The sequence below is a fragment of the Salvelinus namaycush genome, chromosome 15 (genome assembly GCF_016432855.1).
Source record: "Salvelinus namaycush isolate Seneca chromosome 15, SaNama_1.0, whole genome shotgun sequence".
Lineage (NCBI taxonomy): Eukaryota > Metazoa > Chordata > Actinopteri > Salmoniformes > Salmonidae > Salvelinus > Salvelinus namaycush.
The window spans coordinates 23,980,963-24,000,712 of record NC_052321.1 but is presented as its reverse complement, the minus strand read 5'-3'; the positions used below and the strand labels follow the sequence as shown (position 1 = coordinate 24,000,712).

At 46.1% G+C, this 19,750-nt stretch overlaps 1 protein-coding gene and 1 non-coding gene across 3 annotated transcripts in view; both read left to right on the top strand.

Moving 5' to 3' along the window:
* The window catches only part of LOC120059893 (protein unc-79 homolog), a 46,049-nt gene that overhangs the window by 3,057 nt on the left and 23,242 nt on the right, over positions 1-19,750 (top strand). The window contains exons 3-17 of one of the 2 annotated variants that reach the window (XM_039008963.1): positions 2,251-2,564; positions 3,247-3,417; positions 3,665-3,760; positions 3,916-3,971; positions 4,115-4,244; positions 4,374-4,438; positions 11,238-11,326; positions 11,719-11,759; positions 12,690-12,718; positions 17,142-17,371; positions 17,544-17,715; positions 17,915-18,145; positions 18,393-18,583; positions 18,864-18,987; positions 19,511-19,654. In XM_039008963.1, coding sequence (XP_038864891.1) covers positions 2,251-2,564; positions 3,247-3,417; positions 3,665-3,760; positions 3,916-3,971; positions 4,115-4,244; positions 4,374-4,438; positions 11,238-11,326; positions 11,719-11,759; positions 12,690-12,718; positions 17,142-17,371; positions 17,544-17,715; positions 17,915-18,145; positions 18,393-18,583; positions 18,864-18,987; positions 19,511-19,654 — 2,083 coding nt within the window. Of the gene's footprint in view, positions 1-2,250; positions 2,565-3,246; positions 3,418-3,664; positions 3,761-3,915; positions 3,972-4,114; positions 4,245-4,373; positions 4,439-11,237; positions 11,327-11,718; positions 11,760-12,689; positions 12,719-17,141; positions 17,372-17,543; positions 17,716-17,914; positions 18,146-18,392; positions 18,584-18,863; positions 18,988-19,510; positions 19,655-19,750 lie in introns of those variants that run through there. The other variant, XM_039008965.1, reaches the window with a different exon arrangement.
* On the top strand, positions 12,324-12,380 carry LOC120060551. Its single transcript, XR_005478243.1, has one exon. It is a non-coding gene; the product is annotated as a U7 small nuclear RNA (small nuclear RNA).

Below are 19,750 nucleotides of genomic sequence, written 5' to 3'. Positions count from 1 at the left end.
CAGACACCTGTGTTTCATTGGCCTGGGGTGAAGAGAGGGAGAGAGAGAGAGAGTGTGAGCTAAAGAGAGGGAGCACTGAGGCTTGCATACAGTATGTCAGGTTCCTGGAAAAAAAGAGGCCCGCACAGACAGAGGATGGAGCGCCAAATTAATATTTCATTAACTCTGCAGCATAGAGCGATATCAGTGTAAGACTATTATGATATTAGTGTAAAGGGATGCGGCTACCTGGGCTCATTTTAAGGGTCTTACTCCAAGGGGTGCTATGTAACATGTCATATATTAGTCAAGTAATGTAGTTACCAGATTTTCCTCCCAGCCAGTCATCTAGAAAGTAACACCCACCAGCCAAGCTGTCTAGCTCTCTGCATCAGTGAACCATGGATTCACAGTCGCCCTGACCCCATGCCAAATTCCATTATCATTTGAGTGACTGTGAGGAACCAAGATGCAGTCTGATACTGAATCAAGATAATTTCATGTATCATATTATAATGTGATGTACTTTATTCCTAGTTCCTCTTGAACCTTGCCTGGCATGAACAAGTCACACTCAAAGGAAATGAAATATCTCACATCTAGCTAAGAAACAGTGGTTGTTACGGTATTATATCACCTAGTTAATGCTTATTTACAGCAATTTAATTTATAATCAGTGGCTCACTTAAGCTTTAGAGAAACTAGATATTGCCACAGTTAGCGACAACATTTAGAAGATAGTGACAGTGTAGGTTGTTTTATCGGATCTAAGATGTGTCTTACTGTGTGTGCATAACGTGTGTCTGTGTATTATTGTCTGTGTGTCTGTGCGTCTGTGTGTGTGTTCAATTCAATTCTGCAGTTGAATATTTGCAAAGAGGGCAGTGATATTAAGTCATACTCCGCAAGGTATAAAGCTAATCTCCCCCATTGTTGGAAACTGACTATCCGTTCCAACTCACTGAGAGAATGTTTTTTACACTTTGGTTTCCGGTATTTAAAATCTTCTAACATGCGGCCAAATTCTTACGGAGTATAACTTTCAGGGGAATAGTCAGAGTATGATGATGTTAATCTTGTAAAATGTCATAATAGTAGGCTATTCTGTATTGCTACACTAAAATCCCCTTACTCACTGCCCCTGTAGAAATGCTATACCTCTACCTCTATGAAAAACAAAACATCAGAATTTGTCATCTGGGCTCTCATGCTAAGTACCTCCAAGTCATTTTACTGATAGAACAGCTTAGTTCTTTAACATCATGTTTAGTAAAAGAGCAAGGCTCTCTGTCCCCCCGCCTCCCCACCCCTAGAATCCCCACACACAAACCAACCAACTAGTTCTTCCCTCTCTCTAAATGGTGAGATATCCACCTTCCCAGGGGACAGCAAACACAAACGTCCATCCCCCATTAGCTCACAAACATAATGCTACCTGTCATCCCATTTGAAACAACCTATTCCTTTGTCATTATAGTTTCTCCCCTACTGTAGATTAGTTCTTACATTTATTTTAGAGACTTAAATCCATATGCCTGTTGGATCTCATTATTTCTCCTGATGATACTGATACAGTATCATAATGAATGCATACGGACATTTTTTCTCTGGTGCAATAAACATGTGCTGTGACCCAGGAATTCTTATCTAACCTCACACACATGTTTATTACTAGCTGAAGCATGTTTCAAAAGTGTCACCTCCGTATTTTCCCTAACCGATTTGGTGTCACTCCCATCCTTGACGACAGCCCTACAAAACAGGATAATTTTCCGTGAGAAACATCATGGCCCATTGGCCTCTCGGTATGATTGCTGCTGAATTGATCTGATTGGAATATGGCACCCACAGAGGGAAAACCATTTGCAGTTTCCCCTTCGGAGAAGTATGGGGTTGCCACTGAAAACATGCATTTTTTTTCTCCTTGTCACCAGATACGCATGAGATGCAGTGATCATTGCAGTTTTTGCAAACGTTTCTGTTCATGTTTTTTGTTTTCAGAAGACAAAGATGTACAAAATGTGAAATAGAAAATTAAAGTCATTCTATGTCACACTGAACAGATAAAGCAGGGAACAATTCCAAATGCCTTCAGTGAAATATTATAGACACTGCATCCTATGTGGGGTCTATCTGGGTTTGTTTTTTTCTATTTACGCTGTCTCTGTAGTGCCATTTCAATGTAATGTGCTGTTTCTTTGTGTCTTTGTTGTCTCTTTTTTTCCCTTGTTCCCCCCTATCCCTTCCCTCCTCCCCCCACCCCCGGAGCAGCATTCTGTCCCGCACAGGCAGGAAGGAGAACCAGGAAGCTTCCAATTTGGCCGTGCCCATGACCATGTGTCTTTTTCCTGTGCCATTCCCACTCACCCCATCTCTAAGACCACAAGTCAGTTCCATCAACCCTACAGTTACTCGCTCCCTCCTTTACAGCGTTCTGCGTGATGCCCCGCCAGACCGCGGGGGGCAGGGGCAGCAGAGTCGGGACGCTCAGCTCTCAGAGTACCCCTCTCTGGACTATCAGGGGCTCTATGCGACCCTCGTGACCCTGCTTGACCTGGTGCCCCTGCTGCAGCACGGTCAGCATGGTGAGTGAAACCAGGACATACCTCTGTACGTGTCCATCGCCCTACGACCTGTTTTGACCACATGAGCTGCCTTTTCTGGCCTCATTCCCTCCAAGAGACGAGTCCCACAGAAGATCTAAAGGGATGCATGGGGTGATGGGGAACATGCTGGATCCTGTCAGCTAACTTTGTTGATAATTTACTGAAATGTACAGACATACTGTAGTACTGTACACATGTATTAACTGTTTGGAATCTCTTTTTAAAAAATGTATTGAAAATGGAAATGTATCTATAAAAAGCTATTTTAAAGGTTAAATTGCTATGGCTGGCATATGTTGTGTATATATTAACTGCACCAGGTAATCGTAATCTGTAAATAGCAAGTCTGTGAATATATCTGTTTATATGGAATAAGCATGAAAGCGCATCTCCTTGACTAGAAAGCACTACCCTTTGCTGAGGGCAAACACCAGTGCAGTATTAATAGGTTTTACTGAAACCGCACTGACCTAAACTGAGTCTTACAATACTCTCTCAGGATTTTGTTTTATTTATACACATTGTATATTTATCAATTTTCTTTAAATTGTAATGCTATATTTTCTATTTACTTACATATGTTTGCAACATATGTACATTTCATTGAATTACTGTCTCTCTCTCTGTGTCTGTGCGTCTTGGCTCTCCCTTCTCCCATCAGATCTGGGACAGTCCATATTTTACACAACAACTTGCCTCCTGCCCTTTCTCAGTGACGATATTCTCAGCACTTTACCCTACACTATGATCTCCACTTTAGCTACATTCCCCCCATTCCTGCACAAAGACATCATTGAGTACCTGAGCACCTCTTTCCTCCCCATGGCTGTATGTGAGTACAGCCACTCTGTATCTAACATCCATCTACTTGCATGTGAAAAAGAACCCCTTTTCAATTCAACATGAAGTTAACAAGTCATTAAGTGGGATAAGTCTCATTCAATATCAGTAGTCATACACGTTTACCAGAAATTGAAGTATGCATCACCATATCAAAGGAACTGCCAGGTTGGTGTCCCACAGTATGCAGTTCTTCATGATGTTAAGGTTCTTCATTTGTCTTTTCTATCCTTCTTTAGTGGGTTCCACTAGAAGAGAAGGGGGCGTTCCAGCATATGTCAATCTCTCTGCCTCCTCTATGCTAATGATTGCTATGCAGTACACCTCCAACCCAGGTAAACCTTTAACTCAGGTTATCCCCAACCAGTACAATACAGTACATCACAGTGTCTATGTCCAGTGTAGCACAGCCTGTCTTTTGATTAATGTACTGTACACTATGTTATACCTGCCACCTGCCTGACTTTAGCCTCTGTCTTTTTGTTTCCAGTATACCACTGTCAGTTGTTGGAGTGTCTTATGAAGCACAAGCAGGAAGTGTGGAAGGTATATGTTCGCAAAATGCATGTGTCATATTCACATAGGTTAGATGTCCAAACAACTCTCTCATAGATCTGGAAAGTGTCAGTGAATAGCTTTGAGAGGTTCTTACATTTTAGTTCACCATGGCGTGTGTTGTGTTGTGGCAGGACCTGCTGTATGTCATATCCTACGGACCATCCCAAGTAAAGCCTCCAGCCGTGCAGATGCTCTTTCATTACTGGCCAAACCTAAAGCCCCCAGGAGCCATCAGTGAATACAGAGGCCTGCAGTACACTGGTGAGGGGCTTATGGTCTGCCTGTCAGGTTGGTCTTGTATGCAACAAACCTTTAGATTGCAGGTCTAATCCTCCTTCCACCTCTCCATCTCTCCCCTCTCCTTTTTTCCCTCCATTCTATTTTCCACAGCCTGGAACCCCATCCACTGCCAACACATTGAGTGTCACAATGCCATCAATAAACCTGCCGTCAAGGTAATATCTGACTAACTACTGTACACTGTGTACACAAACATAAAGTGAATACACAGAGTATGTGCCAGATTGCCATGGTGTGTAAAAGCGTCTTCGTGTTTTCAGCTGGAAGCACAACATTAAAGGAACCAGCGAATGCTTGAGTGACTTTTGTCGTTCTGTCGTGTAATGATATCACTGGCCACGCAACTCGAGGCCTGTTTGCGCTGCTCTGCGTGTCTCTGCTCAACTGTGCTCAAAACTGACAAGTAGAGCGGAGAAAGGAACAGGGGCAGGGACAGGGGCAAGATTTAAATTACCCAGGAGCACAGAGGGGGTGTGGGGGGGGTTCCTAATTGGAAGCCATGACCCCATACCGCCCCTGAGGATAGTATGCCTGTAAACGAGAGCAGTAAATTACAGAACACCATCTGAGCATCTCGGCCATTAGCACTGTGGCCTAATACAGGGCCATGTACAGATCATAGATAACAGAACAGAGACATATGCATGCAGCCAGCCACAGACTAAAGGCAAGCAGAGACAGGTAGAGGGGACATTATATATATATACTGTATATATATATATATTATATATATTACCAGTCACAATTTTGGTCACACCTACTCATTCCAAGGTGTTTCTTTATTTATACTATTTTCTACATTGTAGAATAATAGTGAAGACATCAAAACTATGAAATAACACATATGGAATCATGTAGTAACCAAAAAAGTGTTAAACAAATCAAAATATATTTTATATTTGAGATTCTTCAAAGTAGCCACCCTTTCCCTTGATGACAGCTTTGCAAACTGTTGGCATTCTCTCAACCAGCTTCATGAGGTAGTCACCTGGAATGCATTTCAATTAACAGGTGTGCCTTGTTAAAAGTTAATTTCCTTCTTAATGCGTTTGAGCCAATCAGTTGTGTTGTGACAAGGCAGGGGTGGTATACAGAAGATAGCCCTATTTGGTAAAAGACCAAGTCCATATTATGGCAAGAACAGCTCAAATAAGCAAAGAGAAACAACAGTCCATCATTACTTTAAGACGTGAAGGTCAGTCAATCTGGAACATTTCTATAACTTTGAAAGTTTCTTCAACAGCATTTGCAAAAACCATCAAGTGCTATGATGAAACTGGCTCTCATGAGGACCGCCACAGGAAAGGAAGACCAAGAGTTACCTCTGCTGCAGATCATTAGTTCGTTAGAGTTATCAGCCTCAGAAATCGGCAATAAACTGCACCTCAGATTGCAGCCCAAATAAATGCTTCACAGAGTTCAAATAACAGACACATCTCAACATCAACTGTTCAGATGATACCTTCATGGTCGAATTGCTGCAAAGAAACCACTACTAAAGGACACCAATAATAAGAAGAGACTTGCTTGGGCCAAGAAACACGAGCAATGGACATTAGACCGGTGGAGTCCAAATTTGAGATTTTTGGTTCCAACCGCCGTGTCTTTGTGAGACGCAGAGTAGGTGAACGGATGATCTCCACACGTGTGGTTTCCACCATGAAGCATGGAGGAGGAGGTGTGATGGTGTGGGGGTGCTTTGCTGGTGACACTGTCCGTGATTTATTTAGAATTCAAGGCACACTTAACTAGCATGGCTACCACAGCATTCTGCAGCGATACACCATCCCATCTGGTTTGCACTTAGTGGGACTATCATTTGTTTTCAACAGGACAATGACCCCAAACACACCTCCAGGCCGTGTAAGGACTATTTGAACAAGAAGGAGAGTGATGGAGTGCTGCATCAGATGACCTGGCCTCCACAATCACCCAACCTCAGCCCAATTGAGATGGTTTGGTATGAGTTGGAGCGCAGAGTGAAGGAAAACAGCCAACAAGTGCTCAGCATATGTGGGAACTCCTTCAAGACTGTTGGAAAAGCATTCCAAGTGACTACCTCATGAAGATGGTTGAGAGAATGCCAAGAGTGTGCAAAGTTGTCATCAAGTCTACTTTGAAGAATCTAAAACATATTTTGATTTGTTTAACACAGTCACGACTTCCGCCGAAGTCGATCCCTCTCCTTGTTCGGGCGGTGTTCGGCGGTCGACGTCACCAACCTTCTAGCCATCACTGATCCATTTTTCATTTTCGATTGGTTTGGTCTTGTCTTCCATCACAGCTGGTTCCAATCACATCAATTACATATTGTGTATTTAACCCTCTGTTTCCTCTCATGTCCTTGTCGGTGATTGTTTTACCACTTCATCGACGGGGCGATTGTGCGATAGATCTCCTGGTAGACTCTGCACTTCCCAGGAGTCACGTGTATCCCCTCTCACAGGCGGAGACGGAGGCTATGGAAACATATGTCTCCGAATCTCTGGGGCAGGGGTACATTCGGCCCTCCACTTCATCTGCCTCCTCGAGTTTCTTTTTTGTGAAGAAGAAGGATGGAGGTCTGCGCCCGTGTATTGACTATCGAGGCATCAACCAAATCACTGTGAGGTACAGTTACCCGCTACCTCTCATAGCCAGTGCGATCGAGTCAATGCACGGGGCGCGCTTCTTCACAAAGTTGGATCTCAGGAGCGCTTACAACCTGGTGTGTATCCAGGAGGGGGACGAGTGGAAGACGGCATTTAGTACCACCTCAGGGCACTATGAGTACCTTGTCATGCCGTACGGGTTGATGAATACTCCATCAGTCTTCCAGGGCTTTGTAGACAAGATTTTCCGGGACCTGCACGGGCAGGGTGTAGTGGTGTATATCGACGACATTCTGATGTACTCCGTTACACGCGCCGAGCATGTGTCCCTGGTGCGCAGGGTGCTTGGTCTACTGTTGGAGCATGACCTGTACGTCAAGGCTGAGAAATGTCTGTTTTTCCAACAGTCCGTCTCCTTTCTAGGGTACCGCATTTCCACTTCAGGGGTGGAGATGGAGAGTGACCGCATTTCAGCCGTGCGTAATTGGCCGACTCCCACCACGGTTAAGGAAGTGCAGCGGTTTCTAGGGTTTGCCAACTACTACCAGAGGTTTATCCGGGGCTTTGGTCAGGTAGCGGCTCCCATTACCTCACTGCTGAAGGGGGGACCGGTGCGTTTGCAGTGGTCAGCTGAGGTGGACAGGGCTTTTGTTCAGATGAGGGCTCTGTTTACCTTGGCTCCCGTGCTGGCTCATCCGGATCCCTCTTTGGCGTTCATAGTAGAGGTGGACGCGTCCGAGGCTGGGATAAGAGCCGTGCCGGGCCCATACGTCACCCTCCTCTGGTCATCCTGGTATCAGTCGGACGGTGCACTGTCTTAGTGGGAAATACTGCTGGCCCACTTTAGCTAAGGACGTGAGGGTTTATGTTTCCTCCTGCTTGGTGTGCGCCCAGTGCAAGGCTCCTAGACACCTGCCCAGAGGTAAGTTACAACCCTTACCCGTTCCACAACGGCCGTGGTCGCACGTGTCGGTGGATTTCCTGACTGATCTTCCTCCTTCACAGGGTAACACCACGATCCTGGTCGTTGTGGATCGTTTTTCTAAGTCCTGTCGTGTCCTCCCTTTGCCCGGTCTCCCTATGGCCCTACAGACTGCGGAGGCTCTGTTTACACACGTCTTCCGGCACTACGGGTGCCTGAGGATATAGTGTCTGATCAGGGTCCCCAGTTCACGTCGAGGGTCTGGAGGGCATTCATGGACCGTCTGGGGGTCTCGGTCAGCCATACCTCAGGTTTTCACCCCGAGAGTAACGGGCAGGTGGAGAGAGTTAACCAGGATGTGGGTAGGTTTCTGAGGTCTTATTGCCAGGACCGGCCGGGGGAGTGGGCAGCGTTCGTGCCCTGGGCAGAGATGGCCCAGAACTCGCTTCGCCACTCCTCCACTAACCTCTCTCCCTTCCAGTGTGTATTGGGGTATCAGCCGGTTCTGGATCCTTGGCATCAGAGTCAGACCGAGGCTCCTGCGGTGGACGACTGGTTCCGGCGCGCGGAGGAAACATGGGACGCCGCCCATGTCCACCTTCAGCGCGCCGTGCTGCGCCAGAAAGTTGGCACAAACCGTCACCGCAGTGAGGCCCCGGTGTTCGCACCGGGGGACCAGGTCTGGCTCTCGACCTGAAACCTGCCCCTCCTCCTGCCCTTCCATACGGAAGCTGGGTCCGCGGTTTGTGGGGCCATTTAAAGTCCTGAGGAGAGTGAACGAGGTATGTTACAGGTTACAGCTTCCCCCCGATTACCGCATTAACCCCTCGTTCCATGTGTCTCTCCTCAGGCCGGTGGTGGCCGGCCCGCTCCATGAGTCTGAGGTGCGGGAGGTTCCTCCGCCCCCTCTGGACATCGAAGGGGCCCCGGCGTACTCCGTTCGTTCCATACTGGATTCGAGATGTCGGGCGAGGGGCCTTCAGTACCTCGTGGACTGGGAGGGGTATGGTCCGGAGGAGAGATGCTGGGTTCCGGTGGAGGACTTGTTGGCTCCTTCAATGCTGTGAGAGTTCCACCGTCTCCATCCGGATCGACCTGCGCCTCGCCCTCCGGGTCGTCCCCGAGGTCGGTTTCGACACGCTTCTGGAGCCGCGTGTCGGGGGGGGGTACTGTCACGACTTCCACCGAAGTCGGTCCCTCTCCTTGTTCGGGCGGTGTTCGGCGGTCGACGTCACCGATCTTCTAGCCATCACGGATCCATTTTTCATTTTCCATTGGTTTGGTCTTGTCTTCCATCACACCTGGTTCCAATCCCATCAATTACATGTTGTGTATATAATCCTCTGTTTTCCCTCATGTCCTTGTCGGTGATTGTTTGTTGTATGTATTGGTGCTAGTTATGTTCTGGTGTGCGACGGGTTTTGCACCCTCTTATTTTATTTTGTATATGTTGGTTTCCGGAGTTTTTTAATTTTTATTAAACTGCTTCGTTTATACCAAGTTCACTCTCCTGCGCCTGACTTCCCTGCCACCAGCACGCACTTATTACAAACACTTTTTTGGTTACTACATGACTCCATATGTTTTATTTCATAGTTTTGACGTCTTCACTATTATTCTACAAAATAGAAAATAGTAAAAATAAAGAAAAACCCTTGAATGAGTTGGTGTGTCCAAATTTTTGACTGGTAATGTAAATATGTATATACAGTACATTCGGAAAGGGTTCAGACCCCTTGACTTTTTCCACATTTTGTTACGTTACAGCCTTATTCTAAAATTGATTAAATTATATATTTTTCCTATTCAATCTGCACACAATACCCCATAATGACAAAGTGAAAACAAGTTTTTAGATATTTTTGCAAATGTATATCATTTAAAAAATAAATTATACCTTATTTATATAAGTATTCAGACCCTTTGCTATGAGACATGAAATTGGGCTCAGGTGCATGCTGTTTCCATTGATCATCCTTGATTGGAGTCCACCTGTGGTAAATTCAATTCATTGGGCATGATTTGGAAAGGCAAACACCTGTCTATATAAGGTCCCATAGTTAACAGTACGTCAGAGCAAAAACCAAGCCATGAATTCAAACGAAATGTCCGTAGAGCTCCGAGACAGGATTATGTCGAGGCACAGATCTGGGGAAGGGTACCAAAACATTTCTGCAGCATTGAAGGTCCCCAAGAACACAGTGGCCTCCACCATTCTTAAATGGAAGACGTTTGGAACCACCAAGACTCTTCCTAGAGCTGGCCGCCCGGCCTAACTTAGCAATCAGGGGAGAAGTGCCTTGGTCAGGGAGATGACCAAGAACCCAATGGTCACTCTGAAAGAGCTCCAGACTTCCACTGTGGAAATGGGAGAATCTTCCAGAAGGACAGCAATCTCTGCAGCACTCCAACAATCAGGCCCTTTATGGTAGAGTGGCCAGACGGAAGCCACTCCTCAGTAAAAGGCACATGACAGCCCTCTTGGAGTTTGCCAAAAGACACTAAAAGAACTCTCAGACCATGAGAAACAAGATTCTCTGGTCTGATGAAACCAAGATTGAACTCTTTGCCCTGAATGCCAGGAGCCACGTCTGGAGGAAACTGGCACAATCCCTATGGTGAAGCATGGTGGTGGCAGCATCATGCTGTGGAGATGTTTTTCAGTGGCAGGGACTGGGAGACTAGTCAGGATCGAGGGAATGATGAACGGAGCAAAGTGCAGAGAGATCCTTGATGAAAACCTGCTCCAGAGCACTCAGGACCTCAGACTGGGGCGAAGGTTCACCTTCCAACAGGACAACGACCCTAAGCACACAGCCAAGACAATGCAGGAGTGGCTTCAGGACAAGTCTCTGAATGTCCTTGGGTGGCCCAGCCAGAGCCCGGACTTGAACCCAATGGAACATCTCTGGAGAGACCTGAAAATAGCTGGCAGAGCTTGAGAGGATCTGCAGAGGAGAATGGGAGAAACTCCCCAAATACAGGTGTGCCAAGCTTGTAGCGTCATACCCAAGAAGACTCGAAGGTGTAATCGCTGCCAAAGGTGCTTCAACAAAGTATTGAGTAAAGGCTCTGAATATTAATGTAAATGTGATATTTATGTTGTTTACTTTTAATACATTTGCACAAAAAAAGTTTTCTGTTTTTGCTTTGTCATTATGGGGTATTGTTTGTAGATTGATGAGAAAAAAAATCCATGTAATACATTTTAGACTAAGGCTGTAATGTGACATGTGGAAAAAGTCAAGGGGTTTGAATACTTTCTGAATGCACTGTACACAGACGTATTTGAGTTTGAGGTGTTATCACGTGTCATGGCACCAGCATTGAAGAAATAGGGTGTGGTATGCACTTTTAAGGACCCCTACAATCATATATCACTGCTACTATTGTACTGTATATTCCTTCTGGATCCTGTAACTGTCTGTTGTCGCCCTATAGATGTGCATCGATCCCACCCTCTCCGTTGCCCTGGGAGAGAAGCCCCCTCCTCTGTACATCTGTGAAGAGTGCAGCCAAAGGATATCAGGGTCTGTTGTTGTAAAACCTTACTCTCCACCAAGATGCCATTCCAAACATACGTCACCTGCTGTCTGCTTCATTATTTCGGTCTTTATCCTGAGGGAGAGGCATCACCATGGTTGCATAATTCCATTGAGCAGATAATGAGATTGCCATCACTAAACAACTTGTTCTCATTTCCTCTGACTTATGGCATACTGTATACAATTTCTATGTCTAGCTCTTTAGAATACAATGTCTCTTCTTGGATCCTCACTAAAGACTCACAATATATCATGAAGCAGTAATGCAGACTACTGTATATGTTTGTGTATCTGCTAGAAGTGTATTTACATCTCTGAGGTAGTCTCAGCTAACTATAATTTGATTTATGATTTATATATTTGTGTGACCTTTACAGAGATCATGCAGAATGGCTTGTTGATGTGCTCTTACCCCAAGGTGAGTGTTAGCAAATTAATCGCTCTCTCTCTCTCGCTCTCTCTCTCTCTCTCTCTCTCTCTCTAGAGTCAATCAAAGGGGAGTTGTAGTTATGACTGTAGGGAGGGAGGTGGAAGTTAGGCTGAGTGCCCACATGAAAGAAATTACAGTTTACAATAGAATACTACAGTAATTATTATAGAATTCTATAGTAAACTGTAGTATACTGTAGAATACTATACTACACGCTGTAGTATCCCTCAATCATGTGTAGTACTTACTATAGAATGTTGTAGTATACTGTAGAATACTATAGTAATAACTACAGTATTATCCAAAAAATGACACTGTAGTAAATACTACAGTAATGTTAGCAAAAACACTATAGTTTTTTAACTATAGTAAATACTACAGTATTTAATTTGCATATACCCTGCCCACTCCCCTCTCCTATATCCCAGTTTGTGCCACCCATAAGTGAGAAACCTACCAAATACCCGCCAAATATAGACCAAATATTGTGTTCCCTACAGGTTACAGAAAAGAGTAGAAGCACTGAACTACCTGTTCAGAATGACTTACCTTCAGGTTATGTGCTCTTTTAGTATTTCTCCAGTAGGTTTTCTCAAGGACAAAGCCTCCGATTCCATGTCAAATATAATAAAACAAAAGCGCTATAGTAAATACTACAGTAAGGTCTGTAAAAACACTACAGTAAATACTACAGTATACTACAGTCCACAAAAACACTACAGTAAATACTACAGTATACTACAGTCCACAAAAAACACAAAGTAATTATAGTATATACTACAGTTTTCTTTTACTACAGTATTTATACTATAGTTAGTCCAGTATTTCTACCATGGTATACTACAGTATTTTTATGTGGGTGAACCCAATGTCTGTCTGTATGTTATGTTGAATATCTCTGTGGCCTCGTCTTTACAGCTGAGATATCTGCTATTTGTCAAAAGAAGGTAAGGCCTGAATGTTGGTGCATTCATACGTGTTTGTGTTTGCTTATGTTTGTATTTGTTTGTGCTCTCATCAGTTTATGCTGAATTCATAGTAGTATATTTGATGGCTAAAAATACACGGCTAAAAATTAGTACCCCTATAATCTACATATTAGACCAACAAGTGAAGTAGAGTTAAATAAAGGTGAAATAATAAAATAAAACAATTAAATGAAAGAGTGGTGGATTGGAATGGTTTGCTAGTTTGTTTGCATTTTTGGATGGCTTTGCTTACCTAATCATGGACAGTGGCTGTGCCGCCCTTGCTATGTCATTGCTTGTTAATGTGTTGGTTAATGCATTGTAACGATGTTCGTCTGAGGAAGAAGGAGAGGACCAAGGTGCAGCGTGGTACATGTTCATGATTTTTAATAACACTGAACACTAGAACAAAAAAATAACAAAACGGAACAAACAAAACAGTCCTGTCTGGTACAGACACAGAGACAGAAAACAACTACCCACAAAACCAACATGGAAAATGGCAACCTAAATACGCTCCCCAATCAGAGACAACGAGAAACAGCTGTCTCTGATTGGGAACCAACTCAGGCCACCATAAACCTAAAAACCCCTAGACCATACAAAATCCGCATAGACAAACAAAAACCCTAGACAAGCCAAAACCCCTAGACAATACAAAAACTAAACACACCACCCTTGTCACACCCTGACCTAACCAAAAAACAAAGAAAACAAATATAACTAAAGTCAGGCGTGACAGTACCCCCCCCCCCAAAGGTGCAGACTCCGGCCGCAAAACCTAAAGATATAGGGGAGGATCTGGGTGGGCATCTATCCTCGGTGGCGGCTCTGGCGCGGGACGTGGACCCCGCTCCACCTTAGTCTTGGCCCACTTAGGTGGCGCCTCTGGAGTGGGGACCCTCGCCGCCGACTCCGGACTGGGGACCCTTGCAGCGGGCCCCGAACAGGAGGGAGACCCTGGCGGCTCCGGACAGGAGGGAGACCCTGGCGGCTCCGGACAGGAGGCAGACCCTGGCGGCTCCGGACAGGAGGCAGACCCTGGCGGCGCCGGACAGGAGGCAGACCCTGGCGGCGCCGGACAGGAGGCAGACCCTGGCGGCGCCGGACAGGAGGCAGACCCTGGCGGCGCCGGACAGGAGGCAGACTCTGGCGGCGCCGGACAGGAGGCAGACTCTGGCGGCGCCGGACAGGAGGCAGACTCTGGCGGCGCCGGACAGGAGGCAGACTCTGGCGGCGCCGGACAGGAGAGCGTCTCAGGAGGCTCCGGGCTGGAGGCCGTCTCTGGAGGCTTCGTGCCATGTCTCACCCCTGGAAGCTTCTTGCCATGGATCACCACTGGAGGCTTCTTGCCATGGATCACCACTGGAGGCTTCGTGCCATGGATCACCACTGGAGGCTTCTTGCCATGGATCACCACTGGAGGCTTCTTGCCATGGATCACCACTGGAGGCTTCGTGCCATGGATCACCACTGGAGGCTTCGTGCCATGGATCACCACTGGAGGCTTCGTGCCATGGATCATCACTGGAGGCTTCGTGCCATGGATCATCACTGGAGGCTTCTTGCCATGGATCACCACTGGAGGCTTCATGCCATGGATCATCACTGGAGGCTTCATGCCATGGATCATCACTGGAGGCTTCTTGCCATGGATCATCACTGGAGGCTTCTTGCCATGGATCATCACTGGAGGCTTCGTGCCATGGATCATCACTGGAGGCTTCGTGCCATGGATCATCACTGGAGGCTTCGTGCCATGGATCACCACTAGAGGCTTCGTGCCATGGATCACCACTAGAGGCTTCTTGCCATGGATCATCACTGGATGCTTCGTGCCATGGATCATCACTGGAGGCTTCTTGCCATGGATCATCACTGGAGTGGAGAGACACACAGGAGGCCTGGCTCTGGGAGAAGGCACAGGACTCACCCGGCTGGGGAGACATGCAGGAGGGTTAGGGCTTAGCACAGGCACAGGACTCACCAGGCTGGGGAGACATGCAGGAGGCCTCTTCCTTGGCCGAGGCACCGGATACACTGGGCCGTGGAGGCGCACTGGCGGTCTCGAGTGCAGAGCTAGCACAACTCGTCCTGGTGTGCCCCCCAAAAAAAAACTATTCTGGGGCTGCCTCTCGTGCACGCCTCCTCGAGCCAACTCCTTGTAGCGCCGCCGCTCCGCCTTGGCTGCCTCCAGCTCCTCTTTAGGATGGTGATACTCTCCCGTCTGTGCCCAGGGTCCCTTGCCGTCCAGGATTTCCTCCCATGTCCAGGAGTCCATTACACCACGCTGCTTGGTCCTTCGGTGGTGGGTAGTTCTGTAATGATGTTCGTCTGAGGAAGAAGGAGAGGACCAAGATGCAGCGTGGTACGTGTTCATGATTTTTAATAACAAAAATTAAAAAACGGAACAAATGAAACAGTCCTGTCTGGTACAGACACAGAGACAGAAAACAACTACAAACAAAACCAACATGGAAAATGGCAACCTAAATAGGCATCCCAATCAGAGACAACGAGAAACAGCTGTCTCTGATTGGGAACCAACTCAGGCCACCATAAACCTAAAAACAGCTCTCTGGTCTTGGCCATTGTGGAGAGGTTGGAGTCTGTTTGATTGAGTGTGTGGACAGGTGTCTTTTATACAGGTAATGAGTTCAAACAGGTGCAGTTAATACAGAGGTAATGAGTGGAGAACAGGAGGGCTTCTTAAAGAAAAACTAACAGGTTTGTGAGAGACGGAATTCTTACTGGTTGGTAGGTGATCAAATACTTATGTCATGCAATAAAATGCAAATTAATTACTTAAAAATCATACAATGTGATTTTCTGGATTTTTGTTTTAGATTCCGTCTCTCACAGTTGAAGTGTACCTATGATAAAAATTACAGATCTCTACATGTTTTGTAAGTAGGAAAACCTGCAAAATCGGCAGTGTATCAAATACTTGTTCTCCCCACTGTATATATATCATGCCAACATGCATCCAGTCCATCCAGTGTTTATTTACCAATGTAAATAAGACTAGACTAGTAAAAGTGCTTGATTTGATTTGAGTAGAGAGGTAACCACTTGTGCCATTCAAGTGCTGTAGAAAGATACACTATACTAGCCTGCTACAGGCTACAGGGACCTAAAGTGGAACACTCCCTTCATTACTTGTCCGATGGACGGCTCAGTCTTAATGGAACTGGCAGGGCATGATGTTTGTTCCGGAGCACAGTCCCAAGGGCATAAAAGTTCCCCCTTGTTTCCCACGGAGACTGACACACAATTCACAATTCTCAGGTAGTGTATCAAGCTGAGCAGCCGGCCAACAACTGTCCTCCATCCCAGTTCACCCAGCAGCAGTTTTAATCCTCACACAGCCTTTTCAATAGGCTTTGTCCCACCGCAGAAAGCTCTTTAAACTCTTACCTGGACCCACGCCAGCTCTCTCATTACCAGCATATTGTTGTTCTATCTGAGAGGTGTTTGCTAGTTACAGCTAGACTAGGGGTTGCCTTCACAGTGTTCTGTAGTTACAGTATTAAACACTCATATACTGTGTATAGTCCATTAACCAAGTTTTCAGCATAATGTAACAAGAAGTTATGGATTGCGTGCAGCTGTGGTTTTTCGTTGAAAGAATTGTCTGTTTTATGTTTTTGTGAAGAACAGAGAGTGGGAGGGAGGAAGAAAACAGAGAAGGGGAAGATCTGTTAATTTGATAGGTGGTAATGCATCTCTGTAATGGCCAAAGCTTTTAGTGGCTGATCAGATTAAGCCAGTCCACAATTGCCACCATTTGTTTTGGAGAAATGAGACACCATAGGGACATGTGCAGTACCTATCTAAGAATGTTGCTATCTGTCCCATGGCAGCGTACACATTAGTATACACACACAAATATACTCAAAAGTGAAAGAACACCACTCGTTCATTTAATTTGGGATGTCTAAACATCAGTGTATTTATTGAGGCATATGAGTATTTTATCTTATTTCACTTAAAGGGAAATTTCACAATTGTTCAACTTCATATTCATCATCTCCAGCACCACCACAACATCAACATATGTGAAAATGGGGCGTTTCTATGTTTTGTAGTAAAACATATACACTGAGTATACAAACATTAAGACCACCTGCTCTTTCCATGACAGACTGACCAGTTGAATTCAGGTGAAAGCTATTATCCCTTATTGATGTCTCTTGATGTCTCTTGTTAAATTTTCTTATATGTTGATGTTGCAGTTGAGCTGGAGATGTTGAGAAGTTGAAAATGTTAGAAATTTCCCTTTAAATGATGCAACCAGTTTAGATTTCTGTAACCAAAATAATTAAAATTTTTATATTTTTATATTTTTATAACATTTTTATATTAAAATGATACGAGGAGTTGTCCCCTCTCTGTCTTGTAGAACTGTAGCTCTCATGTCAGGAGGGCGGTTGTCACCTGCTTCTCAGCTGGCTGCTGTGGGCGCCATGGCAACCGGCCCGTCCGCTACTGCAAGCGTTGCCATGTCAACCACCACAGCAGCGAGACGGGGGCTGCGGCGGAGACCCATCTCTACCAAACCTCTCCCCCTCCCATCAACACCCGCGAGTGTGGGGCAGAGGAGTTGGTGTGCACTGTGGAGGCTGTTATCAGGTGAACATCACAGCATCACAGACAACACAGGAAAACAACTGTATGCTTCACAATTGCACTGAATTCAACCAGTTATCTATCTCTCTATCACTATCCATCTATCTATCTCCCTCTGTCTTTCTGTCTGTCTCATTATTGATTCCCCCTCTCTCCATCCATCTATCAACATCAGCCTACTGAAGGAGGCAGAGATCCATGCAGAGCTGCGTGAGTTTGAGCTGAACAGGCGTCGTCAGATGGGCCTGTCTGCCTCCCACCACTCACTGGACAACATCGACTTCGACAACAAAGAGGACGACCAGCACGACCAGAGGCTCCTCAGTCAGTTTGGCATCTGGTTCCTGGTGCGTGGCTCGCTGGTCTATCACTCACTATCGCAGTAGTGAGATTAGGATGTTGACACACCTGTCTGGGCTCTTATTACCAGCCCGGGCTGTACTCTCTTCATAGTGCAACATTATAATGCTTTAACCGTATCTCTCTCCAATCTTGGAAGCCCCTGACTGACCATGATACCCTGCATCCTTGCCCCCATCCCTGTAGGTGAGCCTGTGCACCCCCAGTGAGAACACGCCCACAGAGAGCCTGGCGCGGCTGGTGAGCATGGTGTTCCAGTGGTTCCACTCCACAGCCTACATGATGGACGATGAGGTGGGCTCCCTGGTGGAGAAGCTCAAGCCACAGTTTGTCACCAAGTGGCTGAAGACCGTGTGTGACGCGCGCTTCGACGTCATGGTGATGTGCCTGCTGCCCAAGCCTGTGGAGTTTGCCAGAGTGAGGAGGAGCGGGGGAGGGGTGGAGAGGGGGAGAGGTGTTGGAGGGTTAAGGTGGTTGAGCTTCAGGGGGTGTTCGTGAGGGGTTGTAGGGTGTAATGGTGGGTGTAGGGTAGTATGAGGTTAGGACTGTTTTTCTAGGGGCAATGCACACTGTAGGGACAACAAGTGATGGTTGTGTTTCTTGGTGAATACCCTCCATGGTTATACCTGACCTTGTGTAAGTGTCTATGCACCCATATCCCCAGGTGGGGGGTTACTGGGATAAGTCTTGCAACACGGTGACCCAGCTGAAAGAGGGGCTGAACAGGATCCTGAGCCTGATCCCATACAACGTGATCAGCCAGCCGCTGTGGGAGTGCTTCATGCCAGAGTGGCTGGAGGCCATCCGCACTGAGGTGCCTGACCAGCAGCTCAAGGAGTTCAGAGAGGTGCTCAGGTACTGTATACTGAACTTCCTCCAAGTCGCCCAGGTCACTGTACTACCTCCTCTACGTCAATGGGTTCCTATGGTTACTGTTGACGCAGAAATAATTTTCTCTCTTATGAGAAAATGTGAATGTTATGTGAAATGTAATGTGACTATGTGAAACACACAGTCATGGGTTGACAGTGAAAACAGACTTGTTTAGTTTCCATTGTTACACCTGAGAGAGACGCTATACTAAGCCTCAGCTCTAAAAGCATTTTCCCACCTCTCCCCTCTGTTCTCCCTGCAGCAAGATGTTTGACATTGAGCTGTGCCCTCTGCCCTTCTCCATGGAGGAGATGTTTGGGTTCATTAGCTGCAGGTTCTCAGGCTACCCAGCATCTGTGCAGGAGCAGGCTCTGCTCTGGCTGCATGTGAGTATAAGGCCTGTTGTGTTTTACGAGTGTCCATTTCATATTGAGTGGTTGATTTCATGTGTGAAATGAACAGGTTGTCATGATGTGTGAGTGCCTGGGCAGGGGCTTTACTGAATATCGAACTGGGTCACACGGCTAGCATGAGACCAGAGTTCTGAGAGGGAGAGAGGAGGGATTTTGCTTTTGATTCCATATGCACTCACAGCCTGCTGTCCTATTTGTACATGGATGGATTTTCACATTTTCTGTCATGACTGTGATTACAGACACCAAAGTAATTCAATCTGACTATATAGGTCACACTCAAAGCAGCACTACAGGAGTATGTGTACTACATTCTAGTGTCTTGTCTTTTGCCTCTCTTAACATCTCTGTTGTTTGTTTGTGTGTTTCATATGTGCGTGTGTAAACCTGTTTTTGTCATTAATGTGTCTTGTGGGTGCGTATGAGTTTGGTCTGCATCTTTATGTGTTTGTGTATCTGTTGGTGTGTTTGTTTGTGTGTGTCTGGATGGACCCAGGTGTTGTCAGAGCTGGACATTGTGGTGCCTCTGCAGCTGTTGGTCGGGATGTTCTCTGATGGGGTCAACTCTGTGAAGGAACTGGCCAATCAGAGGAAGGCTCACATATCAAATCTAACTGGGGAAAATACTGAGGCTCGGAGGGTGAGATGTCATACTATGTCATCAACTCCCATGCAAAACAACCTCAATGCCACAGAAAAAAGCTCTTATCGCTCATATATTTCCTTTCTATCAATG